At 44.4% G+C, this 27,930-nt stretch overlaps 1 protein-coding gene across 3 annotated transcripts; it reads left to right on the top strand.

Moving 5' to 3' along the window:
* On the top strand, positions 1-27,429 carry TNS4 (tensin 4). Of its 3 annotated transcripts, XM_019550358.1 has the most exons (14): positions 1-217; positions 1,448-1,588; positions 10,232-10,903; positions 16,995-17,445; positions 17,908-18,338; positions 19,559-19,645; positions 20,925-21,044; positions 21,487-21,579; positions 22,027-22,104; positions 22,848-22,919; positions 24,092-24,260; positions 25,086-25,154; positions 25,508-25,534; positions 26,112-27,429. In XM_019550358.1, the coding sequence occupies exons 3-14, from the start codon at positions 10,378-10,380 to the stop codon at positions 26,239-26,241; spliced, it is 2,253 nt and encodes a 750-aa protein (XP_019405903.1). In that variant the 5' UTR covers positions 1-217; positions 1,448-1,588; positions 10,232-10,377; the 3' UTR covers positions 26,242-27,429. The 3 variants fall into 3 exon arrangements, with proteins under 3 accessions (XP_019405903.1, XP_019405904.1, XP_019405902.1); XM_019550359.1 differs by lacking the exon at positions 1-217 and having other exon boundaries at positions 862-1,588; XM_019550357.1 differs by lacking the exons at positions 1-217; positions 1,448-1,588 and adding an exon at positions 2,138-2,555.
* The last annotated feature ends 501 nt before the right edge of the window (positions 27,430-27,930 follow it).

The raw sequence follows: 27,930 nt of genomic DNA, 5'->3' as shown, positions 1-27,930 counted from the left end.
CACAAACAACTTCTGTCTCATGGCTCTACAGGACCTGCAGCTGCACACAGGGGAGAGGCTGCTCCTGGAAACTGGGATGTGGCCTCAGGGTCGCTGCCTCCCACATCCAGTCCCTGTGGATGCACCGGCTCCACCAGAAGGAGACCCAGGACAGGACCTTCATCATGGAGCAGACAGTGACAACATTGCAGGACTGGCTGGAGGTCTCATGGGCCTGGTGGGTGGAAAAAGTTGCCCACAAGGATGCATAGGACTGGTGCGAGGAGGTGGGGGACTGGACCAAGAAGGCATGGGAGCAGGTGGACCACTAGTTCTGGGCTGAGCCCCTGGCCCTCAAGTGCAAGCGGCTCCAGGTGCTGCAGGAACAGAATGCCATCCTGGGCTGGCCAGTGCAGGTCACAGATGACAACTGTCAGTTCCTGGACATCATTCTGGCCCTGGTGGTCACGTTCATGCCACCCACTGCCCAGCCCCCGACTAACCCTGCACGCTCCCTGGCAGACACCCATCACCCTACAGTAGGCCCCCTCCTAGGCCTGGGAGGAGGTCCTGCAGGTCCAGCTGCCAGGATTCCCTGGCCATGCCCCAGATGCTCCGCCACACAGCTACCCTGCCACCCCACCTGGGCCCCGTCCTGCCACTTGCCCTGGCTCCACATGGGCACGGAACCAGAGCTGCCTGCAGCAGCACCAGGACCGCACACTGGCCCTGCTGGGCCTAGACTCTACCTGCCAGAGGGGGAGCCGCCTGCACTTGCCACACTCACTGCGGCATCAGGACCTGCAGGAGAACTGCCAGAGGCCAGGGTGCTGGCTGCCTGCCCCTGGGCTTTTCCCCCTAGGCACCCCTACCCTATGCCCTCCACCCCACCCCAGGATGGCCCAAAAAGGACATTGTTGTAAAAAGTTTGCACAGGGAAGGTTTTTTATTGTTGGTGAGTGGGTTGGTTGATGGAGAGGCTCTGTTAATTGTGGGAGTGAGGCTCTGTGTGCTAAGTGGGGAGGTCCCAGTGGCAACAGGGGCCCATTGCAGGGCTGCAGGAAACTTGGTGCAAAGAGCAGCAATTCTGCTCCCTAATCCCCAAATGTGTAGATCCCTGCCCAAAAGCACTTACACCAGAGTAGCTTATACCAGTGTAAACACAGGCCAGGTCAAATGCATATGTAGACATGCCCAGGATAGAGGAGTTGGCAAAAAAAGGAATTAAAGATGTGCATCCTGGGGAGCAAAGTTAGTTGTAGCCTTTTCCAGACTCTCTACTTCTTTTAAAATCTCAGTTTAAAAACTACATTCAAAAGCAGGTCTGAGTCATTGCTGCTGCACTGTGTCCCCCACCTCCCCCACATCACCGCCAATGATCTGTATGTATGGCAGAAGGTCAGCCTCCAGGGATGCTACTTTTTGCCTGTGTATATCCCACTCAGTACTAATAGTCTTGTCCCAACAGGATGATACAGTGCAGCTCTGGAACCCAGAAAGCCATAATGTCAGCTCTTCAGCCAATTCCAGTGGAGGTACATCAACACACACCACCTGAGGATCCTGATCTTTGAGCTTTGCCACCCACTTGCAGTTTAAATGATATTTGGTACTTACTTTATAAAAGACCTTTCTCTGTGTCCCACTAGCAATTGCAGCGGAGTTCCCTGTGCATCTACTTATCCCAGTGCAGCTAATCTGCCCCTTGCTGATCCTGAAAAGCCCCAGGAAGAAAAAATATCATTGAATGTTTCAAGGTGGGAAGGGATCAGTACTGATCACTTGTGTGTCATAAGTCTTATGCTGCTGACCACCTAACAGAGAGTGCCCTGTAGAATTCAGTACAGTACTTGACTTTTGGAACAAGAATTGAGTTCTATCTTTGCTGTCCCCAGGAAGTTCTCAGTCACTTTGAGGGGCAACATATGGCAAGTTGTGAAATGCCAGCAGGATTTAGTTTTTTAAAATATTATTTCCTAGGTTTGGTGTCATTAACCTCTTGATTACAATAACAGTAATTAATACAGTATTTTGCCCATGTGGATTTTTCCTACTAAAGATCTCAAAATGTTTTGTAACTCCTCCAGGAGTTATTACTAGTGTCTGGTTGTGATAATATTATCATGGTGCAGGGGCATACTGCCACTTTTCGAGGTTGGTGCTAGTATGGTAGGGACACAATCTTTTGCAGCTCTGAGCTGCTCAATGAGGAGCATGTCACTCTCTGAATTCTCTGTCCTCATTCATTTCCTGTGCAACTACCTAGGTATGCATTTTGGACAGGATCTGATCTGCTGCCAGCTGTGTTCAGCTCCTCCCTCTACTTACAGTCTTTGGACCTTCCCTCTTGCATCATACCTAGACTGTGCCACACCTTGCAATGTGGAATGGGGGTGGGCAGGCATGGTTCCTACAAGCTCAGCCCTGTGGGTGGGAGTGGGCTAGTATTAAAACAAAGGCACCCACAGAGTTGAGTCCCTGCATACATTCTCCCCTGGGCTTATTTCATAAAAAGCACGAATCTTAAAGGAGCAGGAGCCGTGACAGCAGGAAGGACCGGTCAACTTACAGCCCAGGTACCTGCTTTGGTTGCACCAGAATCTATTTCAAGTATCATTCATGCATTTTCCTTCATCTTAGAAGTCTTTTTGAATTCTCTCTTCCTCTTTTTGAATTCTCTCTTCCTCTTAAACTTGTCTTCTGTAAACTTACAATTTGGTCTCTCTTTTCCCCCCTCTTCCATCATATTCCTCCTTCCTGTGCTGCTTGGTTTTGGCTAGTGATTAATTTCATTTTATTTTTCCTGAGAAAATACCATATATCCCACAGAGACATCAAATAAGCCAGGACATGGTGGTTCTTCTCTGATCAATGCAACAAGCTGGCAAAGAATCCAACAGTATTTACTCTGGGTGAGAAGAGGTGTTGTATGCTCTGTTTGAAATTACAAGGCTTTATATTTATTGTGAGGGCCAAGGAATGGCTGTTTTTTAGCTTTATGCTTTAAAGTAGTTGTAATTTTCCCTGTTCGGTCAGGGTTCATACAGCGTGTTTAGCCTTTCTGGGATGCACATGGCTTGCATACTTGCATCAGTGCTGTAAAATGCTTAATCCACCCCCAATGAAATCTGCTTAGCCTGCAGAAATGAAACAGTGAGGGGTTTCTCCCTCTCCTCCCTTCCCTTCTTCAGTGGCAGCCTTTTATTGTGACAAAGTGTTGAAAGTTAGGACAATAGAAATATAACACTGTAGCGAGAAATCTAACTAGCTGTAGGCGATGCATTCTATGGGACTCAGGAGGAAAATGAATCGCGTGTTAGTCAGGCTAAGGTAAGATTGCAACCTCTTCATTAAGCCACTGAAAGTCAGCAAGGATGAACTATACATCAGGATTCAGGTATGGCAAGCCCATCTAGAGAGAAGCTGTTAAAATAGAAAGGAGGGGGTGGTTGGGGACTGAGGATCTTGCTTTAGTAACATGGCTTCAGGATTTAACCTTTATGTTATGGTAGCACCTAGAAGTCCCAGTTGTGAACATGCTGTTGGGCACTATACAAGCCTGGGAGAGCTAACAGTCTAAATAGAACAGACAGACAAAATGTGGGATGGGATACAGGCCCAGAGAGAAGAAAAGACTCACACCAGATCATACAACAATGCTGAGTTAGGAACAGAATCCACCGTTCCAGGGACCCACTGCACTAGTCACCAGGGATTGTTTCCACAGTCAGATATTTATAAATTAGAAGTGCTCCCCCCTTCCCTGGTAAACTTTCACAGCAGTGCTATGAACAGTCCATGACAAGCCCAGGTCAGAGGACCCTGCACTCTGTGTGGTGCTTTTGCAAGATTGCAGTCTCTAGACGGGGCTTCCTGGGACCTGGCCCCCAAGGAAAAACGAGTTGTGGTGCGGGAGGGCAGAATCTGAGAGAAAAGTATGTGGGACCAATCCAGGGAGGACATGAACTCCACACCACCAAGATCTCAGTGACTTCAGTGGGAAAGAAGGATGCTCAACTCCATATGAGATCCAGCCCCAAGTGTTTTAAAGGTCAGGTAGAGCTACCTTAAAGGCCCAAGCCCCTATCCTGTAGCTGGTAAGGAGCCGTTGCCTTAACACTGGCATCATCTAACACCGAACAAGTTGTAATGCAGAGCTGTATAAAAGAAACAAGGTGACGTTGGTGTTGCAGGGTAGCAGGTGACTGGACTCCATGACCCAGAGGTCCCTTTCAGTCCCATGTTCTTCAAATCAGATGCTTCCTATGAAAGAACACCACTCCCCCAGAGATGACCTTCGTTTGGGAATATAGTGGTACTACTGTTCCTACTTTACAAGTAGGAAACTGAGGCACAGAAAGGGGATGCAACCTGCCAAAGTCTCTCAGCAGGTCAGTGGCACAGAGAGAAAAACAAGACCCATATCTAACGTGCCTGACTGTATGTTTGGGATGGAAAGCCCCCAAGTCAGGTGACCTCTTTCAGACAAATCTGAGATCAAATCTAATCTGTTATTTGGACTGGCATCCCATTCAGAGGACTCACATTTTTTCCAGAGTTTTCAGCTGTTTTCCCCCCAATTGGTGAATGGTAGTGCAGGGCCTGAAAACTTAAACCCACTTTAAATTTTGTCCTAGGAACAGATGAGGGAACAGCCACCACCTGCTGAGTTCCAGGCAGAGCACTCAAGTGTGCACAACGCAGCTGTGCCAAGGTTTATAATGGGTTTAGTTGAAGTATGATGGCAAGAGATGTCCATATAATAGGATGAATCCATCCTCACTGGTGGAAGAAGGGAGGTTTGCACTGGGCAGAGAGAGAAATAACAGCAATTTGAGCATTGCTAACCCCAAGCGTGCAAAACTCGTGAGTCAAGATCAAATTCCTGACATTTGCTAAAATTTCAAGGATTTTAATTCAAATAGTTTAGGGTTATTTTTGTGGGAGGATCTTCTCTGCCTTCTGGTTTTTGAAAATTTGAGGGATTATGTTAACAAGCTTTTCTTGGCAACCACAAGGGCTGGAAAATTAAATGAAAGCTGAGATTCTGTTGTAGTCGCATGCATCCAGAGGCTAGAGGCTTTAGGAAAATGGCCAAATAAGAGACTCCTGTTTAAACTGGTGAGAGCTAGCAAAGCTGTCTGCTGTTTCTGAAAAAAATCCCTTGCTGCTCCTGAATGTTTACTCATCCTTATTGTCAGCAATTGAGGAGAGAGGGTAGATACAGATAGGCACACCCCCAGACCCACACACGATGATCATGTTGTGAGAGCTTCAGGGAAGCAGCTTTTTGTCCCTTTGCTGACATCAGCCGGCTACCTCTTGAGGCTGCTTCCTCCATAATAGCTGGAGGAATATTAATAGTTTGTTACTTGATACTGCTGTTGCACATTCTGCAATCAAAACATAGCCAGCATAACCATAGCAACCCCTTTTTCTCTACCTCATTGACACACCCTGGTAATCTGAGCAAGTCAAAGAATTGTCCTCTTGATGATTAAGGGGAGCATAATCAGTTCTGCAGCCTTCTGGGGAACTGGGGAATCTCAAGATTTGTCCACCGCTTTCGGGCCAGTGGAGGTTTAACGGGCCTGTCCTCAAAGGTGCTTGAGGGCACTCATTTACAGAGAAATAAGACAGACTCCGCAGCTGAAAACTATCTGGGTTTTACTGTTTTGGGTCTTCCATTAGAATAAGGGTGAAATGACCATGTCTTCGTTGCAACAAAGCAAGCTTTAAAGTTGAAGGCCATGGGGAAGGGGGAGCAATTGCTTAGCTACATGGTGACATATGGCTGAGCACCATTATGAGCACCATGCTGTTGTGTTAGGCCAGAGGTGGGCAAAATGCGGCCTGCGGGCCAGATGTGGCCCTCCAGGCCATTCTACCTGGCCCAGGGGGCTCCTAAAAAATTGAGAAAATTAATAGTTATCTGCCCCTGGCTGCCTGTCATGAGGCCCTCGATGGCTTGCCGAAACTCAGTAAGCGGACCTCCGCCCAAAATAATTGCCTACCCCTGTGTTAGGGGAATCAGCAGAATGTCAAAGAATGAAAAGGGGACTTGTGTTTGTTTGGGAGCAAGCACACAACAGTGCACACCTCCTCTGACCAAGGCTACAGCTGCACTGAACTCAACATGGCAGCTGCTACTGCAATTTAGTGACATTATTTGTGCCTGTCTGGTGACTGGACCAAACAGAGATCTCCGTTTATTCCTAGCTTTGAGCTGCCAGAAGTAAACTTTTTTAATTTAGGCAGCAATGGCTGGAGGTCCTGACATGCAATTTCCACTCCCATTCAAGGGCATCACATTGCACAGCAATTAGAAGCTGTGTTCACTGTGTTGGGCTTCTTAGTTGGCAGAGGCTAGGGACAAGGGATCTGGAATGGGGATAAGGACCTCCTAGATCAATGATTCCAGTCCCCGCTATCATAGGTAACATCACCACAGAGTCCCATTCATACCCTTGGCACATTTCATCTTCAGACTAGTCAGGTTTTTGCCCATAGCTCCTTATGCACGTCTGTTCCAGAACCTCGTAGCTCTGAAGGTGAGAAACCTCCTCCTACCCTTCCCTCCCATTTTATACTCTTACATTCTTAGTTTATTCACAGCTAGTTTATACCCATTTGTTCTTGTGCTGACATTGTGGTTTGGACTAAATAGCACTTTTCCCCCTCCAGTGTTTGCTTCCCTTACGTATTTATCCAAAGCAGTCCTATCCATCTTTAAGTTGCTACATTAAACAAGCCAAGCTCTTCTAATTTTTCCATTCCTCTGATCAACCTAGTTGCCCTTCTCTGTACCCAATGCAGTTCAAATTCATTTTTCATGAACATGGGTGACCAGAACCATACACACTATTCCATGTGAAGTCTTACCAGATCCTCATAAAATGGTATTAATACTTCCCTGTCTTTATTGGGAAATACCTGATAGAATACATCCTAGGATTGCATTTGCCTTTTTTTTTCATAGCTGCATCAGGCTGTTGGCTGATATAACTACCCTGTGATCTGCTGATCTCCCCAGATCTTTCTCCTTCTCTGAAGCCTCCAGTTGACCAGTCCCTAATTTATAGGCTGAAATTCTTGATGATTAGTCTGGCATGATCTCCATCTTTAACTGGAAAGGAGGAAGAGACACGAAGTAGATTCCAGTTACATTAAAAATAGATGTAGCGCTAAAGATACAAAAAAAGGTAGAAAATCCTCTGGGAATACTAGATATGTGAAAATTTGCAACACCCATCCTAACCATGTTCTATGGGTAGTGCATATTCCTGCATACCTACTTTAATTTAAGAAGCACCTCTTTTTTTGCTGATGCGGATCTGAGCTAGCCAGTCCTCCCAAAGAAGAGAATCTAGTTTCAATTCTTTTCCTTGTTCCCCTCCCATTTGAGTCTGAAACGATGTTAACATAGTATAATGATGTTATACTATGATACTGCTGTATCATAGTATCCTTCTGAGCACAACTGTGTTAAGCATTGTCGGACCACAAAGGGGCTTGTTGCGGCGGGGAGGGAGAGGGAAGCTGTTTGTCCACAGAGCAGATAGATAAGGATGCCTGCGTTGCTGGCCTTTTGGGAAATGGAATGAAAGTATTACAGCTTTTGCCGTCTTGCAAGTCAGGCCATGACCTGCTGATGAGCACAGGAGTATAATTTAAAATGAAATCATTTGTCAGGAAGTTACCACTAGTTGTTCATTTAACACTACCTTACAGCACCTACAGCACTTGCCTGCTGCTAAAGAAATTGTGGTGCAGTGGTCAGAGTAGTGGATTAGGACATAGTAGATTTGAATATACTGGGGTTTTTGCCATAGACTCCCTATATGACCTCAAGCAAGTCAGTGAGGTGTAGAATGGGTGTTCCCCACACCCAGACTGTTGTGGGGATGAATTTGTTAATGGCTGTGAGACAGAAGGAACCACAGTGCAAGGGTGGGGGGTCATATGAAGTATCACACCTAGACAGACTCTTTCCTCTTTTTATTCCTCAAAACAGCTTCCTAGTGGCTTTTTTTTTTTAAAAATATCACTAATAAGGAACCGCTCCCAATGCTGTAATTAGACCAGAGCCCATGGCATATTAGTGATGGAACAGGCTGTGTTTTTGATAAACACAACCTGCTCCAAGCAACGTGAGCTAGATTTGAACATTTAACAGTAACAACTGGAAAAGGCAGAGTCTGCATCTTCCCCCTATTTGTAGCATAAATCAGTGTTCGTTACAGTTCAGAGGCACCATGTGCCCATCTAATTTCCAATTACAGGCATAATAGCTGCTGTCTCAATGGTGATTTCCCTTTTTTGCAGCACATTTCCTGTCAAAGGATTAAACATAGCTCCCGAACCTTTTATTACTGGCTTCCCTGCCTGCCAGCTTTATATTATATTTTATTTTCATGGCTGCACAATAGCTACAAGAAACGCAGTAGGGTCCCTGGTTGTAAAGTAGCTAAATGAACTTAAAATATTTATTCATTTTTCATTCCATATTAAAACTGGCCCTTTTGGAAATGAAATGGATGCAATTCATGATCTTATAGCCTGACTGCCGCAGAACTGCATGAGTGGCTAATAGACAACAGTTGAGTGTTTGCTATTATTCACAAGTCAAGGTTAGTTTTTCTTATTCCAGGGTGTCTCTGATACAGTGAGTCTTGAAGGTGAGTCTTGAAGGTGTATGTTTGCTTTAAGATTATATAATTTTGTAGAGGGTAAATGCTGGCTGTTTTCAAGGTATGTCTGTCATCTCACTAATAGATTGCAAAGCCTACAAGGCAATTAGTCATTGCTTACCAGACATGACGTACCAAGCCAGCCTTAATACTTTTGCTCCTCCACCCAAACCTCGTGTTATAAACTCTGTCTACAGTCAACATGTGGCTTTTCTAATTCTTTGACTCCATAGTTAATAAAATCTAAGATAGCCAAGTAAATTCATGTAAATGAATGCATTCTTGGGTGAAGCAAGGTTGGACAGTTTTTTATTAAAACAACACATATAATCCAGTGTTCAGGGTGTATTACACAGTCTGATCCACACAGGATATGAAAGTGTTATAGCTTCCAGCTACAGAACTTAGTCATTCTTCTGATGCTTCAGCTCTGGAGGTCTCTTCCAATTACAGCCAAGATGGCAAGTCATCTCATATACATCTACAAAGATTACAAATCTATTATCTAGGTCTAAACTTTCCCAAAGTTCTGGGCAGGGTCCAGATCTGAGATGTAGATCCTGGCCCATTTCTCATAAAGGCCTTCCAACAAAGATATAATGAACTCATTCATGTATTATTTTGTTGAACACCTAATGTTAGCTCCTGGATTTTGTGAGACATTGGATTGGAACATGAAGAATGAAGCTGAACTTACTTTTTCACCTGTATAGAAGTATGATTTTAATGGGTAATTTCCCACAAGATGTTTGATGCTTATGTATTTTATTTCATGGCAGTTATCTGCTGTGTTTGTGCAAGCAGAATGTGAGGGATGTTGTAAGTTGTTAGAAATTTAACTTGTTTCCAAAACTAAGAAAAGAAACACAGCAGGATTACTATTGTTTCCAGGCAATGTCATGAGACTTTGCATCCATGTGAATAATACCCAGAAACTTCAAGGCAGTCTGTGTTGTGGAGAGGGGATTGTTCAAGTAGTGATCCTCCAATTTCTGCACCCCCCACCCAGGTGTGTTTGATTTGGACTCGTATTCAATATTTAACACGTCAGGTTCCAAAAACATTGCTTCAGGCTAATATGTAGCCATATTGGTTAGTGTCTTGGGCTTGGTACATTCTGAAGCAGTAAAGTAACATAGGTTGAAGACAGTTCAGTCCCACATGAAAAATCACTATGCTAGCAATCAGCTCAATCCTTCCAGTTTCTCACAAGACTTAGTTGCATTGTTCAGGGTAAGTTGTCTATCACTGTCTTCTTTGACATGACTCTGGTTCTTTTTTGGAAACCAAAGTTACAGCTCAAATGGAGCTGAGAGAATTTAGCAGTTTATTGGGGTAAGAGAAGAGGCAATTGAATGCCAAAAAACTTTTGCAATGAGGAGTAACCTACAACCCGCCTAAAGACATTCTAAGATTTGTAACTTGCAGGCAGCATCACATGTAAAAAAAATGCAGCATGATTGCTTTTCCCTTTCAAATTTAATTTCACAGGGTTCTGCTGAAGTGCATTCCTGGTCCATTTGTTCCTCGTCTCTAACCATTCCTTTATTTGCATTCTTTAGATTCCATTGGAGTGCCTCCCACTTGAGAGAGTGGCCCCACAAGTTTGTTGTCCTTGAAAGTCAAAGGCACATACCTTTAAAAATCCACTTAAAGGACAACAAGGAGAACTCTTGGAGACCAAGTCTGAAGGCAGAAAAACAAAACAATGTCTCAGGTTCTAACAAATCATGTGTTACAGGTTGGACAGACAATATGTGTGACATCACAGGAAGAAAGCCAAAGCTTACACCCAGCCGGGTGCCCTTGCTGCCCTACCAGATCTGCAAAATGCTCCTATTATTCAACAGAGGGCTGGGTTGGCCAACCCACAATGACCCCAACCAAAACTTATCTGCATCCAAAAGGGGGACTCCATGGTACTAACTCTAATGCAGTGTTTAAACACATGACCTCCCAAGCTCAAGGGAAAGAGCATCAGGTCATCTTTATGGAAAGACCCAGCCTTGCCCATCAGTCAAAAAGAGATGATGAAACTGATGCAAATCCCGAAGCCAGTCCAGTATCTCCTACCCTGGATGTGTCAATAGAAAGCCTGAACCAACTGATCTTAGAGATTGATCCTACCTTTCAGCCACTTGCATTCCAGGCAGTCAATGGCAAGAAGGATGCTGTCCAAGCCAGTGCTCTCAGCAACAAGTCTGTTACCAAACAACAAGAATCAGAAGCATTAGGTAAGACAAAGTTCATCAAAGTGCAATGGACCCAATGCTGAGCAAGCTCAAAGGCTGCTCATAAAGGAGCAGAAGCAGAGTCCATCATTGTCTTAATGTATGGCTTGTGCCAGTTGCAAGCCCTGGAAATTCAGCCCTTTGCAATGTGCCAACCCAAGAACCAAGCATTGCTTAAGTCCTTAAATTGGGGCATCAATGCAAATAAGTCATAAATATTACCTGGGTACAACCTGTGTTGTTCTGTATGTGAGACATTACTTGTCTGTCATATCATTGATTGGGAGGAAGGGGCAGGCACTTGTCTCTGAGCTGGTGAGCTTTCTATCTCACTGAAGTATGTATACTTAGTATATGGAAGCCTCAAGCCGCAATGTTTTTCTCTTTGTAGCTCCCCTGTGATGTAGGGAAATGCAGTCATCCCCATTATAAATGGGCAGCTGAGGCACAGCAGGACTAAGTGACCTGTCTGAGGTCATCATGGGAGCTTGTGGCATAGTAAGGACTGGACTCAGGTGTCCCAAACCCCAAGATAATGTTCTTACCTGTCTACTGCCTTTCTCTTCTCTAAATTTTCAACCTGTTTTACAAGGCCTAGTTAACTGTAGAAAGGTTATTTCTGCATGCTTTGTAAAGGATCCTGTCTGCCATCATACCTAGCCTGGCAAAACACCTTCATTACAAATATACTAAAGGTGATCTCAGTTTTAGAACATAAACAAAGCATTGCAAAAGCCCTCTCACTATGACCACTAGGGTGATCTGAATGTTTTAACTCGTAACACACAACTAATTGTCTTCTGCTCATTCAGAATCTATGCTGTGCCCAGCTGCTGTATATGTCTCATCTTAAGGATGTGACCAGGCTTTTTCTTCCATTTGTATTTCTGTCTCCAAGCCATTTAGGTGGTTACTATGCACCAGTTAATCCATAATTTGCCTAGTATCCATTACTCTCAGCTATTCACTGGGGGCTGAGTTTTTAAAGGTATGTAGGGACCTAAAAATGCCTTTGAAAATCTGGCTCTGGGTCCCACAGTCCAGGAGCTACCAAATGATGGAATTTCAGAGGTGTATAATGAAACACTGTTCTCCTGCTCTGTTGGCCAAACGAAAGGCATATGAGCCCCAGTCAACCTTTGTTCATGAGAAGCATGGATTGAAGGGAGGAAAAGGTGAATGGATGAAGTACAGTGAACTAAAGTCAGAGCCACAGCAGGTGTGTGGTTTAATGATGTGCTAGCAGGGGAGGCAGATGATCAGATGTAGCGTGCAGGGGGCAATGAGCCTGGGTGAGTGAACATAGAGGTTAGAGCAATGTGAGCACGTATCAGTGTTACTTGTGTGTTCTGCAGTCATTGCTGGTGAGCAGCCATGATGACCTGGTTGGAGGGGCTTTAACAAGTGTAGTTAAGGTGCTGCAGTGGGAATACGAAGGGGAGAGGGGGAGCTTTATTCTTATTTATTCTTATCCAAATCTGCCTTTTTGGCCACTCTGCCCCTGGTTAGCAGCAGGGAGATGAGCAAAGTTTGGCCACCATGTCCCTCTGATCAGGTTCAGTAAGAGCACTATGCATGTTGGTGCAGACTGCCCCACCGTGTTGCCACAAGGTAGGGTTGTTGTTCCTTATTAGAAAAACAAGTTTAATGTACATAAGGCTTCTGTATCTCAGTTTCTCCATCTGTAAAACCCAGTTTACTTTACCTTTATCTTATGAGAGTTAATAAGGATAATGCTGCTCGCAAGAAACTCTCAGGTGTTGCAAGAAACTCCCAGGTGATGGACTCTGCCTGTGGAGATAACTGCATGCACTGGAAAGCACTAGCATCCTTCCAAAGAACAATAGAGAATTTATGAGAATGACATCTTTTATGGTTTTTTCTTTTTCCCTTTTGGGTTCCAAGTCCATTTTCTTGCTGGAAATCACTTTTAAAGAAACAGCACTGGGGAGCAGGGGCTATTCAGGGCTGAGAGTTACTTACAAACTGCACCATGTTGCTTGAAGGCTGTTAGGGACACATTGGCACTGGAGAAATGTTTCTACAATGGCCCTGGGTACACTAGAGGGTTTTTGTTGTTGTTCCTGTCTAATGGAAAACATGATATGTGCTTTTTAACCTTCCACTTAGGGAGAGATTGCATAATAGGCACTGTTTTTATAGAAGACAAATTCATAACACAGGCTAATTATCTCTGATAGTTGTTTTGGAGAACAGTAGATTGGTCCCCTCTGCTCTGCAGTGCTTTCAGCACTTGTGGCAACTGGGCTGTCATTTTGCAGTCACTCCTACTGCTTGTCAATGCTGAAAAATAGCGAGGACCATAAGCAAATATTTAAGGATTAAACATGTCTGATAAACGTGAGCTTTTCAATAGCAAAGGGCTTTGTTAACCTTTTTACACAGAACCATTCAATTATTTCTCTAAAGGGGATCTTAAAAGAGTTACAACAATCTCTTCTTCTGAAGATGAAGAAGACCTGGACAAACCATATCCAGTGAGGGGCTTGTTAAAAGAGCTTTACATACTGATTAGCTGACACTGGAACTAATTAATTACTGAGCTTCAGCAAGGATCGACTCTGATGGTATTATGGTTGCATTTTAGCTATGACAAGGGGGAAACAGAGAGTTTTGGAAAAGGTTTTGAAGCAAGAGAGGGTTTTTATCTTTTTTTTTTTAAGAAAAAAACTATTTAAAAGCTTCTAAAAGGATTCCTAAAGCCCTGTCGCTTAGTGCCATTTATATTTCCCTTTCTCCTCCTCTGTTCCACTTGCAATAACTATGTGGAAAGGAGCTGGGGTTGATCTCACACTCAGCTATGTTCCTCTGTTAGATCTGAGTTGCACTGACTGACAGGGTAGAAGCAGTTCAAGCCCTTGATGAAACCCAGGGGCCGCACAGCTAGTATGATGCACTGAAGCAAGACTGGGGGTTACTATATACAAATAAAAGTTTGTATATGCTCTCTTTGCTGGTTCTGGTTTGTCATGAATCTGAAGTGCTTTGTCTAAATATTATTTCCTCAACAGTAGACAGATTCACCATGCCAATTAAACCAAGCATCTCCTTGTGATTAGCCTAGGAACTTGGCATCAAGATGATGCCTGATGAGTAACTTTTGTACAGGCTTGCACTTATACTAATCATAGAACTTGATGCCTCCAAGGCCTAGTTGTTCCTTACAATAAACAGTTACCGCAGTCCTTGGCTATCTGGAATTTAACTGTCCTCCCAAAGCAATGCAGTCACTAACCACGAGTTATAAGATGGTAATCAGTGTAAAATTAAGTGTAAGGGAAACTCAAGACTTTTTAAGAGCATTTTCTCATTGCTACAGCAAAAAAAAAAGTTCCATCCTACAGATGCCTTTAAAAAAAAAAGCGAGGGCCCTTTGTGGACTCAAAGACATAGCCAGATCTGGCAGCTGGAAAGGGAATGCTAGCTACATTCAGAACAGAAACATGGTGCACATATTTAACAGGGAGAGTAATCAACTGTTGGAACAACTTCTCCAGGGAACTGATGGATCCTCCATCATTTACATCCTTGAAGAATCAAGGCTGGGATGTCCCTCTTGCCTTCCAGCTCACCCAGAACTGGTAGATCTGGTTCAGAAACCACTGAGGAAAATTCTCTAGTCTCCTTTCAGGAGGTCTTAACTCAGTGACCAAATCATCTGAGTAATGTTCCTCCCCTGCTGGTTTTGTGTCTGGGATTTAAATCCACTGCATTACACTGTTTTACTATAGGAGACAAATAGCCCTTTCTTGGGGAGAAGTAACTTGTTATACTGGCTGCACCACTCCCTATAGTTTTCCTGGGGCACCTGCCCCTCAAAAGTCTGAATCAGCCCAAATGTCTGAGGAGACAGCTCACTGCAGGGTGGAAGCAGTATCCAATACGCAGCATCGCCTTGAACATTGGCACTTAGTACAATGGGAGTGGGCTACAGGCATCAGCTGGCATTACTGAATGAAGGAACCCCTCTGGAATATCCTATGACTTGCAGGCACAGAGATCCAGCCACTGGAAATCAGTATCCAGTAGCTAAATGTCTCAATGTATGTGGCACTTCTCCCGTACCTCTCACTTGAGGATCTCAGAGCAAGTTACAAGAATTTACTAATTAAGATTGTGATCCCAGTAGACATGAGCTATTTCCTGATTTACAGGTGGTTGAGCAAAGGTACGCTGCAGTTCACTGATGTCTGACAGAAATGAGAAATAGAAACAGAATTGAGGAGTCCTGGTTCACCGCTCCCTGCTGTAGTCACTAGACCCTGCAACGCTCCCAAAAGCAGGGAGTTAGAACCCAGAGACCTAATATCTCAGAACTCATCTCTAACCCTCAGAGCATGTGAGCTGTTTAGTGTGAGCGTGCAGACCTGGAGGCACTTTTTTTTTTAATTCTAGGTGTGTCTAAGGTGTGCTTAGAAACAATCCTTTTATCGCTTCAGGCATGTGGACAAACAGGCCAATATTTGTACCTGCTTTTTTGCCTGATCCCAGGGGTGACTGGTGCCTCCAAGTCTGGAGGGAGTGGGGGCATAATTTGTGGGCGGGCCCAGGGCCAGGCCAAAAGCCCCATATCCACTTCTATGCTTCTCTGCTGCGGCTTAGTGCCCCCACAACATGCCGCCAACCCATGTGGCAAATAACTGCCCTGTCCTGAGTGGTGCTGAGTTGGGAGCCAATCTCAGGAGGGGCACATGCCCCCCTACCAGCCACCTGAGCTTGGTCCCGTGAACTCTGAAAGAGAAGGCAAGTGAAGGATAGTGGGTTCTGCCTTGCTGGAACGGAAAATACCACTAGTATAGGAAGAGGAAACAGACTGTAAAGTGCACATGCTTGAATTGCCCTAGGAATGATTCCTATCATCAAATTGCCCACATTGGGAAAATGCAATTATCTGTCTGCATTTGTTAGCAGAATACTCAGCCCACAATCTGTTTAACTGGAAAAGTGGAGGCATTTTTAAACCAGTCACCTTGCTCTGCCCCAAACCGCACAATACCAGTTCTGTGCACAGTTACCAGTGCTAAAAACCTCCAGCCACACCTAAGAACAGACAAAATTCACCCCAGCATGTAGAGTTGGCCTGCAGCCTCCACACCCAGTGAGCTTTAGATCCATAAATGGCTGTAAGGGGCATGAATTTCATCTAGAAAGCATATCCCTTTCCCCTTGCATCTGATGTAATTGCTTATGTGGGAGTAGCCAGATGTCTTTATCTTTAGTCAGGTACAAACAGAGTTGCTTGTTACAGAAGAGAAATAGAAGCAGCCGCCCTTTTGCTGCAGGTACCAACAGGCTTGCAAAAGGTTCTGCGGTGTCAGAGATGACCGTACATAACCTATCTTTCCTTAGAGCCTGCCAAGAATTGGGGTTGGGCCACTGGGGCTTGCTATCAGTGGAGAAAGCAAACCTTATAGGGTCTCAGCTCAAGCCTGTTTAGGTCACTGTGAACCTTTCCCATAAAGCAGAGTTCAGACAAACAGTGCTTTCCTCAAGACCTTTTTGTTTTACCAGTCCTGCAGGACCTCTTGCTTTGGTGTCATGTAGGCAACAGAAATAGAGGGGTGTTCTGCACAAGGTCAGACAGAAGGCACATGATAGATTGAAGTCTTGGAATTGGAACCGGTCACAGACAAAATCTCCAGGAGAGTCCAGGCTACATCTGGGCATCAGTGCAAGATAAGCCTTTCTGCAGGGCTTGTTGCATGTGGTGCCAAGGGATGACTGCACAGTCCCCTCAGGCACAAGTTCTTTGAAATCACAGCTGTTGGCTCTGCTCATTTGTCTCCATCCCTCAGGGCAGGGACTGTGTCACCTTATATCTATGTATGAGCAAATGCCACGGGAGCCTGATCCTTGACAAGGCCTCTAGGTGTTGTGAGGGTGTAGGACAGCTTTTGGAACTTTGGCCTAAGTGACTGCATGTCCTGCTAATATGTACTGTACACTGAAATCTCCCAGGTCTTGAAGACTGTAACCTCAATATAAAATAAAAATGGAGAGAAATCTCATGCTGTGATCAGCAAATGAACCTGCCCAGCACCTTTTATCCTTAACTCCACCTGTCTTGTTTCAGACATAAAGTACATTGAAATGACCCCCACCAGAGCCAAGTGTCACGAATCAGTGCAGGGTTCAGGGAGCCCTTCCATGACTCCACTCTCCAGGTCTCCTCAAGGCCATTGCCTCCTGCTCCAAAGAAGGACACCCCAACCCAACTGCAGCCCAAATGGCAGTGTTGTCTTCTCAAGTCCATCTGCGTCTGACAGTGCCCGGGCAGTTCTCCAAAACAACTCTTCCCTAGGGAGTTACTCCAAGACCAGCAACAAAGCATCAGAATGCATCTCCATCCCACAGCGAGGTCAGAGGGACTGCATCTCCTACGGGCCAACTTCTCTGCTGTCCACATCTCCAGGCTTTGACAATTTGCGGAAGACTTTACATGCTGGGAGAGGTCAGCAGAGAACCAGCGCAGTGTCTCAGCTCTCCGCTAGCCCAGGTTCGGATACCAGTTACATGCTTGGAAGGTAAATGCAGCTTTATGTTGTGTGCAGGTCTGTAACATAGTTGCCCAATAAATGAGACAAAGCAGAGGCACTGATATTCCTCCACCTTCTTAATTTTATGTGTACTGTATATTAAGCTGACCAGTTCTGGATGAGCAATGACAACTTGGAAAATGTAAGGCCTAGTAGAATTCCAATTTAGCCACTTCTACTTTCTTCCTGCCCTTCAGCAATGAGCTGTTCAGGTAGGAGAAGCAGAGAGGGAAAACAGGAGTGTGGCAGGAAATGGAGCCAGCTACTTCAAGTTTCCCAGTGCCAAGATGTTTTCCCCCTCCCCACAAAAAATTCAAGGAAGTTTTTGGTTTAGAGTGACCTTAGCAGGCATGATGCCCCTACTGTAGTCTTGTGGTTGGCTTGCTACATGGCTCGCTGGCTAGAGAGCTAGCCCTCTAATTTCCCCCTCTCCTCTGTTTCCTCCTGCAGCAGCACTCCTTCGCTTCTCAATGACGACTCCGAAACTCACTTCTCAACTGATAGCTCCTGGTCTGTGGGATCCCTCGGCAGCCCGTACTCAGCCTCCCCTACTGTCAAAGTGGATCATTTAGGAGAAGGCTTCAGTCCAGGTTCCTACCAACCCAATGGAAACCAATCACAAACAGTGAATGTCACCCCTTCCACCCTGCTCCAGAAAGGGCAGGCCAGCAGTTGTCCCCCATCAATCATTAATTCCATGTCAGATATCCCCATACTACTGGTAAATGGGTGTCTGGAGCACAGCAAGTCTTCTCCCAAGTTGACCAAAGGCCATCATGATTCCACCAAGAAAGCCGTTCCACCCAATTCCAGCCCAACCTCAGGGCTCAGCAGTTTGATAAACGCCTCTTCTGACTCTTCCCTCTTCTCCTCCATGGACAGTAAGTTGTCTCTCTGCCTTGTATAGTAACCACTGTGTGATTTGTGAAGCCATCTAGGACAAGGGAACCAGCTTTGTATCATAGTATTGAAAGGAATACAAGGATCATCTAGTTCCCTGAACAGATGCAGGATTTGGAAATGAAATCATATGACAAAACTGGAGACTATGATTCCACTCTTTATTACGGCTTCATTTATAAATAATTAAGAAATAATTAATACGTCAGAGGCATAACTAGTTTATGCAAGATGCTCTTGTGCATTAAGCACATCTATACAGGATCCTAGAGTTGGCTATGCACTATGATTATAAGCAACCGGCTCACCTGTTGTTTTCCTTGATCTATAACAATTGACTGGCTGTTGATTGGCATGTCTCGTTATTTGAAGTGACCTTTTATAAATGGAACCCTAATGTAAAGTATGGCCAATGCGGTTTATAAATGAACACACACACACACCCTGCTGCAGAAAATCTTGTGCAGAAATTGTCTAGTCACTAAAAACAGTTGCTTTCAAAAACATCTAGTCAATATGATGTCCTTTAAAGCAATAAGGTCATAATTTCACATGATGTCATCCTGGTAGTTCCACTGAATCAGAAGTAGCTAGACTTATTTACTTCAGTTGAAGATACAGCTCCACATGTTCTAATTTTACTCTTATTTGGGTGCTAAACATGCAAGTGTTTTTTCCCCCTGTGTGTTTTGAAGGACATCTGAAGATATCACAAGTTTACAAGGTTCCAAGTTCAAGAGTAAATAATAGGTCCATTGTTCTCTGGAATAATCTAGTGGGGGGAACTCATGACCCAGGATTCTCATGGGAAAGAAGGAGGGGAGGTATCAGGTCAGATTTTCATTTTTTGTAAATCAGCATAGCTCTGGCTCTTGTGGAGCTCTGTCGATTTACCCCAGCTGAGGAGTTAGCCTTTTATCTTTCTGATCTTGACTGTGGTTTGCCAAGAAGATGATTGAGTAGAAAGTGAATTTTGCTGAGAACCAGAGAGGAAGTTCCGATTAAACAGCTTAAATAAACAATTCAGCCCAAGTTTAGTTTAAAAAGTCAATGGTCTTTGTTAGGGCTCTTTTCCCATTAGAGATGCCTGTGGTGAGAATCCCTGGGACTTTTATACCTGCAGCCCATAAGTCTGCCTCTCTCTAGAGGCAAAGTTCAGTGTCATGTGCCCACCTTGAGGAAACTGTGTAATCTCTTGTAGGTACCTCCAAAGACGGTCAGCCTACCATGAAGTTTGTGATGGACACATCAAAATACTGGTTCAAGCCAAGCATTACCAGAGAGCAAGGTAATTGCACATTACCAAACCTGCCCTGTGCTGATTTCTTTGGAATTCATACCGCTGCAGTGAGCCAGATGAAGCCTTTTGCATCACACAAGTCCCCTGTTGACTTACTTTCTGACTGCATACCATCCCATAGAAGCACCTGGGATGGAAATGAAAAGGTTCACTCATCAGCCTAGAGGGGGTGGATCACAAGAATACATTGAGTCATCATTCTCCCTGTACTGAGTCAAGAAGGATGTGCTCCACCTTAGAATCATAGACTCATAGAAAGTCAGGGCTGGAAGGGACCTCAGGAGGTCATCTAGTCAAACCCCCTGCCCAAAGCAGGACTGTCCCCAACTAGATCATCCCAGCTAAAGTTTTGTCCAGCCAGGTCTTGAAAACCTCCAAGGATGGAGCTTCCCCAGCCCCCATGGGTAACCTGTTCCAGTGTTTTACTACCCTCCTAGTGATAAAATTCTTTTTAATATCTAATCTAAACTTCCCTTGCTGCAACTTGAGACCATTGCTCCTTGTTCTGTCATCTGCCACCAATGAGAACAGTTTAGCTCCATCCTCCTTTCAACCTCCTTTCAGGTAGTTGAAGGCTGCTATTAAGTCCCTTCTTAGTCTCCTCTTCTCTAGACTAAATAAGCCCAGTTCCCTCAGTCTTATCTCCTAACTCATGCCCCCCAGCCCCCTCACCATTTTTGTTGCCCTCTGCTGGTCTCTCTCCAATATTGTCAAGTCCTTTCTGTAGTAAGGGGCCCAAAACTGAGCTCAGTACTCCAGATGTGGCCTCACCAGTGCTGAATAGAGGGGAATAATGACTTCCCTTGTGACAAGGACAAGAAACCTTCTGACAATGAGCTTAGCCAACTTTTGTTTGAAAAGGATTGACTTTAGGTTCCAGGTCCCAAAATCCAAGTCCTGGCTGAAGTCAAGGGCCTCTTCAGTCACTTGTCTGCAGTGGCACACCCCTGGGCAGATCACATGCAAGAGGGAAATTAAGAAAGTCTGCATCTAAAAGCAGGAAGCTCTGCTACCCAAGGTAGCTGAGAAAGGGACATGACTTCCAGCTTAGTGAACTAGAAGACACTCATTCAGCCTCTCTATGCAGATATGCCACTAGAGGGAGACAAAATGCCACTCTGTTCCTGTGGCTTTTAACTGCAGGGAAGGCTCTTTTACACACAACAGACTTTCCACTCTTTCATTTCCCTGCCACCAGGGAGGGTTTAGCAATGGGCAAGTGCTGCCCACCGTGTTTGCTTGTCTAATCCCCCTTGTGTTTTGACAGCAATTGAGCTGCTGAAGGACAAGGAGCCTGGCACTTTTGTTATGCGTGACAGCACATCATACCGCGGGTCGTTTGGACTGGCAATGAAGGTTCTCGTATCACCATCCAGCAGCAGGACAGGTATAGAAATGACCCTCAAGCACACGGGATTTTCCTCGGGGAATTTGTCTCTGTCAGCTCCCTTCTGCAGTTCATAAGTGAACTAAAAAGCAATGGGAGCTTTGCTCAGTGAAAGATCCCAGAGTTCAGATCAGCCAGTGCAAGGTCTATGTACCTACAAAGTCAGGGCTTCAACAGGACATAAGGGCTGGATCCCAGTTGTGGTTGGAAAGGATTTTCAGAAGTCCTTGAGTAATCTGATAGCATCCATCCCACTGAAGTAACACGTCGACCACCTTACCCTGCATGTGCACTCAAACTCGATATTGTACACGATTGCAATAAATCCTCCTAAAACACCAGTCAGGTGGCATGCTGAAAATGTGGAGGAAGGGAGGGTGGAACATATTTTGAGCCATATCACTGTAGTATTGATAAATGTTGTCTGGCCTTTTGCTTACAGGTGATGACAACTGCGACCTTGTCCGGCACTTCCTCATTGAGTCATCCGCCAAGGGAGTGCACCTTAAAGGGGCAAACGAGGAGCCGTATTTTGGTAAGAGTATATGATCCTGCAGATTGTGTCTTTGGCTGTTTTTATTATGCCTGTTAAAGCAGTGTCTTGAGGCTGTAGTGGGCTGAGTGCCGCACAGATGTATACAGTGGTTCCTGCCTCGAGCTTTCCACCTAGGTGTTTGATCCCTAATTATCTCCCAACATATTTTTCCTCCTGGCCAATCAGAGCTGTTAACAATGTTTGTGAGAATATACATATACCTACACATACAATATAGATAATATGTATAAATGTATGTATGTGAATACACACACACACTTACAATGTTACCCAAGCTAGATATTAGGCAGATCCTGCAGTCTCTGCTGACACTGATGTCAGTAGGAGTGTTCTCAAAACTCTGGGAGTGCATTCAATAATAGTTTAAAGTCCTGGGTTTCATTCACTCAAAGCAGTTTTGTAACCTCTCTCCCTTCCCTGCTGCAGGGAGTCTGTCAGCTTTTGTGTATCAGCATGCCATCATGCCGCTCTCCTTGCCCAGCAAGCTGATCATACCTTCACAAGGTACGTTTGTGAATCAGAAAAAATGGTGGGAAGGCGTCTGGGCAGACTAGTCGACCAAAGCAGTTCCTTAGAGACTGAGCTTCTGTCCTCCTTGGCATATGGATGCAAGTGACTTATTTGCAAGGCAGGGCTCATGTGACTCATTTGCAAAGTCAATCCGATCAAGAGAAGGGGAGACTAAGGGGAAAGAGAGGCTTGAATGGATGGTAGTAGTAAGTCCCACTGGGGTGAAAGGTGAGGAAAGAACCTGACTGGTTGCAGGAAAGCAAGAAAATTAGGTGTGAACCTGCATTTGAAGTGATAGTACTGGGATGGCCATGGCACGTCACCCCTGACAGAGAAGCAGTGAGTGTGTTCTGCTGAAGCGTGTGGGTCGGGAAGGGGTTTATCCTCTTCATGTGTGGTGGACAGAGTGTTCCAGGGAGCAAAACCCTATTAAGTTTTCCAGAGGAAATGGGACCAATAAGCAGAACAGATGAAGGCCAGGAGTAGTGAGATCCTGGGAAGTGGACATGGGCTGTACCCAAGAAGAGCTTGGGAAAGGGTAATGCTGGTTAACATATCTTGATCCTTAAAAATGACCCATTGATAGGGTGTTAAAGTCACCATTGTGCTGAACAGTTTGAGGTTTTAAAAGATCCTGGGCCTTATGGGTCTCCTGGCAGGAGGCAAATTTCAGCCATGGCAAAGCAGTGAAGTGCTTGTTAGCGAGTGCCTTGTGCCCTCATTTGTTGTTTTCGCAGATCTAGCTGATGGAGACAGCAGCCCTGATACCACTCCAGAATCTGTACTCGCTGCACTGAAGAAAGCTGCAGGTGAGCACAGAAAAACAACCATATTTCTGGGCCTCGTACTGTGTGCTGGAGGGATTGCCAACTGCTGTCAACTCTCTGGACTTCCACCACCTGTGTTTTACCTCCTATCTCACCAGATACCAATGTTTCTGTCGCAATTCATGGCAGGAGCTGAGAAACAGCTGCTGGGAGTAGGACCTCATCATAATGGCAGGCCTAACCTAGAAACTCAGGATAGGATAGTGTTGCTTATTCTCACAGTTTTGTCACAAGTGTCATGATATCTGGTGTTTTGCTTAAAATCTTCAACTCCTGGAGTCATGGGATTTCCTGAAAATCAGAATTTTCATTAAAAAAGAAAATTCAGAATCCTTATGACTAAGGAGAAAACCTGACTCATATAGTCTCAAACCTCAGGAAGAAATAAAAAAGCCTCAACTTTTTATCACGCTTTAAAGTCTCCTGATTTTTAAGATCTATCTTATGATATCAGGACATGATTTTTGAATACTTGGAGTTTGCAGTACTGCCGTAGTTTACCTTTTAGATGCCTGGAGTTGAATGTCATCTGATTTTAGACTTTCACCTGTCCATTGTGTGAATTAAGCTATGGAAGCTCTGAGTGAAAGCAAAGGAGCAACCACAGACTGGTATTATGTCTTGTATTGCTGTGGTAAAACAGCATGAAAGAACTGATCTTTCAATTTTACTGAGAATTTTTTTAGGAGATAAAATAAAGCTGGTGAACTGAAAAGCTTTATGAGGCGAGAGGGGTGGGAGAAGTTTTGAGTCAAACTAAAGTGGGGTCAACCAGAAATGCAAGGTTTTTTTCATTAAAAAATGTTTAAGGACATTTTAAATTAAGCCACTTTTAATCAGAAAAGATCAAGATGTCTCTTTAGAAAATGTCAATATTGCGCACTTGATTTGTTCAAGAATTATTTTTGTATCTGAATAATTAACAAATCAAAGATGAATTTGTAAAGCATTTTTTGGCAGAATCTGCAGTTTTCACTGAAAAAGTTTCACCTGAAACATATGGCCCTGTTCTGTGCAGTAGGACCTAGGAGCTCCTGTCCTGGACCTCACAGCACTGGGCTCTGAACAAATGCAGGAGAGACAGGCAGGCACCAACAACAGCACCCCTGCTCACTACTCTGTACTAATCTTGGCTCTGTGCTGTGGTCTTACAGTGTGCAACGTCTTGTACCTCAACTCTGTGAGCATGGAGACACTCACTGGTGCTCCAGCTATTCAGAAAGCTGTTACCTGTACCCTGGAACTGGAGACACCCCCCATGCCCACCATTGTGCACTTCAAAGCAACAGAGCAAGGAATAACCCTGACAGATGTCCAGAGGAAGTAAGGATACTAATTTGTGATTTCTTGATGTACCTCTCAAGATGTTGACATTGGACTTTGCCAGGTGTAGGAAGGTGCCTCAGATGAATGTTCAGGGCCAGCGCTGGGGCTAGGTCCCATCAAGAACAAACACAGGGAAAACTTAACATGCAGCTTATTACTTTCTTTAATCCTGTGTCGCTACTCAAAGATGGGCCAAAACCTCTTCTTAATTACAATATGGCAACCATGCTGATTTGCACCTGCATAACTAACTCACAGGGTAAACTGGCCTGTCAGGACAAACTAATCCCTGCTGTCATCAGCAAGGCTTTTCACCAGGCATGCACCTGATCCCAGTAATATGTTTAGGAGTACTGGGCATGATTCTGCTATGAAGACAGTGGCTCTTCAATGATGGGAGCTAGAACCAGGCTGAATTTGTTCCTCTCATCAGCTGACATGGACAACTGGTGCCTCCCACCTCTGCGGGGCCACCAGATCACTGACCGGGGGCAGGGGATACCTCAGCAGCCAATCGCTGACCAGGATGGGGGGGAGTCCCCCAGCATCCAATAGCCGAGCCCAAAATGACCAGCACTTCTGATTTTGCAGCTGGCATTTCCAGGGGGTGCACAGCCGATCTCAGGGAGTACACGTGCACCCACATGCACCCCCTATGCGTCACCAATTTCAGCTGATATAGATTTGAAGCCATCCCTTGGGAAGTGATAGCCTGATCTATTTATTCAGAGGTCCCTAGATTTCATCAACATAGTCTCCCACTGATTTGCTCTGACTCCTCCTCTTTTAAATCTATGTCTTCTTCCTTTTCCTTGCCTTCAGGGTATTCTTCAGGCGACACTACCCACTTGCTATCATCAGCTTCTGCAGCACGGACCCTGACAACAGAAAGTAAGTTTCAAGTAACTGCTCTGTGAATTGGCACAATTAAGTGAGGAAGTGCCTATAGTGTGGTAGTGTGCTTTTTTCTGGAGCTGGACAATAAGTGCAGTATGTCCAACACTACAGAGTGGCAGACTGGCTTGAATGGAACAAAGGAGTTGGCATTGAAATGAATGTTAAAATTAGATGGAATCAGTCAAAATTTCAAATATGCTATAAAAAAAAGGTCATTCCTCCCCTACACTAAAAGTAGCATTTTTTTCACTAAATATAAATATATAAATATATAAGTATATTCAAAGCATAGAGATAAGTTAAACATCTTTTCCATTGTGATCTTATTCACTTCTTTTTTTTTTCAGGTGGCAAAAATACTGCAAATCTTCAAGGTATGACCCTTATAAAGAGACCTGAAACACATACCATGCTCTATAAGAACCAAGGAAAAAAGAAAGTGGTATATTTTTATTGGGCATTTGAAAGGTCATATTTCAAAGGCAACAGAGGGAATAAGGAGATTAAGTTTTTAAAAAGCTGATAATGGGTGGGAAAATTCATATTAAAAAGAAATTTGGGACAGTTTGTTGGTGCCATGCCAGGCCTGCACTGTAGCCATCCCAGATGTTAGGGCTTCACTAGTGAATAAACCAGCGTGGAAAGTGCCTAGTGGAATTCTCCTAATCTTCCCGGCATCGCTGACTTGTTTGCTCAGAACTCAGGACGTGAGTTTATATCTGGCTTTTCCTTGTGTTTGAGAAACTTTTTTTCTCATAGTCGGGAAGGTTATTGCCAGAAATGCTTAATCCTGACTGTTTTTCTTTCATGCAAACGTGATTGGGGAATGGGCCAAGGTGGAACTGTTAGTCAGAAGTGCTCTCTGTGCCTGGGGCTTGTTTAAGTTTTTCTTATTAATTTCTGAATGCAGTCTAATAGTGAGTTCTTGTCTCTCTCTGTCTCTTTTCAAAGGATCTTTGGTTTTGTAGCCAAAAGCCAGACAGATTCTGAGAATGTCTGTCACCTGTTCGCAGAGTACGACACAGTTCAGCCAGCTTCTCTTGTCATTGACTTTGTCAGCAAACTCCTACCAGAGCCATAGAAGATAGAAACCTTTGTATAACCCAAAGCTGGCAGCCATCTAGAGATACCGCTGAGCTGGTTCCTAACATTTTATTGCTACCTGGTTGCATTCTGGCAATAGTTCTTATTTATATTTTTTGTTATGTACTTTGATATCAAGAGTTTCTGCTAAAGGTTTTACACCCACTGCTCAATTCCTGGAAGCCTCTGATGGAAACAGTTCTTATTTCAGGATCTTTGATGAGGAATCACGTGGGAACTTCTTTTATATGGCAAATGGACCTGGTATACATAATGCAGCAAGCAGGATGCCAGGCCTAGCCTGGGATGGGTAAATGTTACAGGAGTTGGACTTGCCATGCAGAATTATTTGCTCACTAACCTGGGATGCATCATTTTGCTTTCTTAATAGCATGTCAAATACCGTGGCTAAGACTTTTAATAGCAACTATAAGTGCTTCGATTTTGGGACGTTCAACTAGAGACATTTCAAAGAGATTAGAGCAGCTATCTTCCAAAAATCAAGTTTCATGCTTCCTTATCTTGCAGGTGTTTTATGAGACAAATACATTGAAGACCGTCAGGATCTTGGATATTATAGAGATGGGGGGAATAAGAGTGGGTACTCTGAACATAGAGGCACCTGAAGTCACTAGCCCCTTCGGGAAAACGTTGGTCCCATGATGGCTATTTTAGTGCATTAAGAAAGAAAAGTTAAGCAAGCAGGTTTTTACCAAAGCTGGTCAATTTTTATGCCATTTTCACAAAGATGGATTACACTTAATTAAATTTATAAAGGTTGTGATGAGCTTGAGAAATAATTGTTGATATTTTCATGACTATAACATACTCAGTCTTTGGAAGGAACTTGCATAAGTCTGGGCTGACTTGAATGACGTAAATTGGCGTAGTTCCATGAAAATCAGTTGTACTCTGCTTTATATTAGCTGAGGATTTGAGTCTTGCTATAATATTAAAGTAGAATAAGGCTGTTCTCAAAACACAGTTTGTTTCCACCCTTTTTAAAAACTCCCGTCATACCAGTATACTGATCCTATTTGCAGCTCATTTGCCCAGGGTATTAACAAGTCTTATAAAATGGTATTTTAAGGTTAGAGTGGTGGATCCATAGGCGACTGGTAGGGGGCACATGCCCCACTCCCAACAAGGCCATCCCCACTGCCGATGCCACCAGCAGCTTCTGCCAGTGCTTGCCAGCCCTGTCCCTGCCGCCAATGCAGACAGAGGCTTCTGCAGGTACTCACCAGCCCCATTCCCACTGCTGCTGCCACCACCGGCTTCTGTGGGTGCCCTCCCAGACTTAAGCTGCACCAGTCGCCCATGGGTGGATCACTTAATTCATCACAAAAACTACAGCAGGGCCATTAACAACTCAACTATGTTACTATGTGTAGTAGTATAGTATAAACTACCCACTACATCTGTTTTGTGTGTGTGTGTGTGTGTGTACACATCTAAAAACAAGTATCCTAGGAAGAACAAAATAAATGTTTAAAAGATTTTATCAGCCTCAGGTGTGTGATTTTTGACACGTTCTTTGTTTCCATGTGTTTAACTGACTGCAAGCCAGAAGCAGATGTCCACAGCATTGCTGGGTGCCTGAAAATGCCTTGTCTGTTATGTTGTCGGATTCTGCACACTTACATAAGGATCCGTTTATAGAATTGAAGAAAAAATATGCACCCCC

This window comes from Crocodylus porosus, unplaced genomic scaffold (genome assembly GCF_001723895.1).
Source record: "Crocodylus porosus isolate Cpor-Errol unplaced genomic scaffold, CroPor_comp1, whole genome shotgun sequence".
Classification (NCBI taxonomy): Eukaryota; Metazoa; Chordata; order Crocodylia; family Crocodylidae; genus Crocodylus; species Crocodylus porosus.
This window is presented reverse-complemented; position numbering and strand designations above follow the sequence as displayed.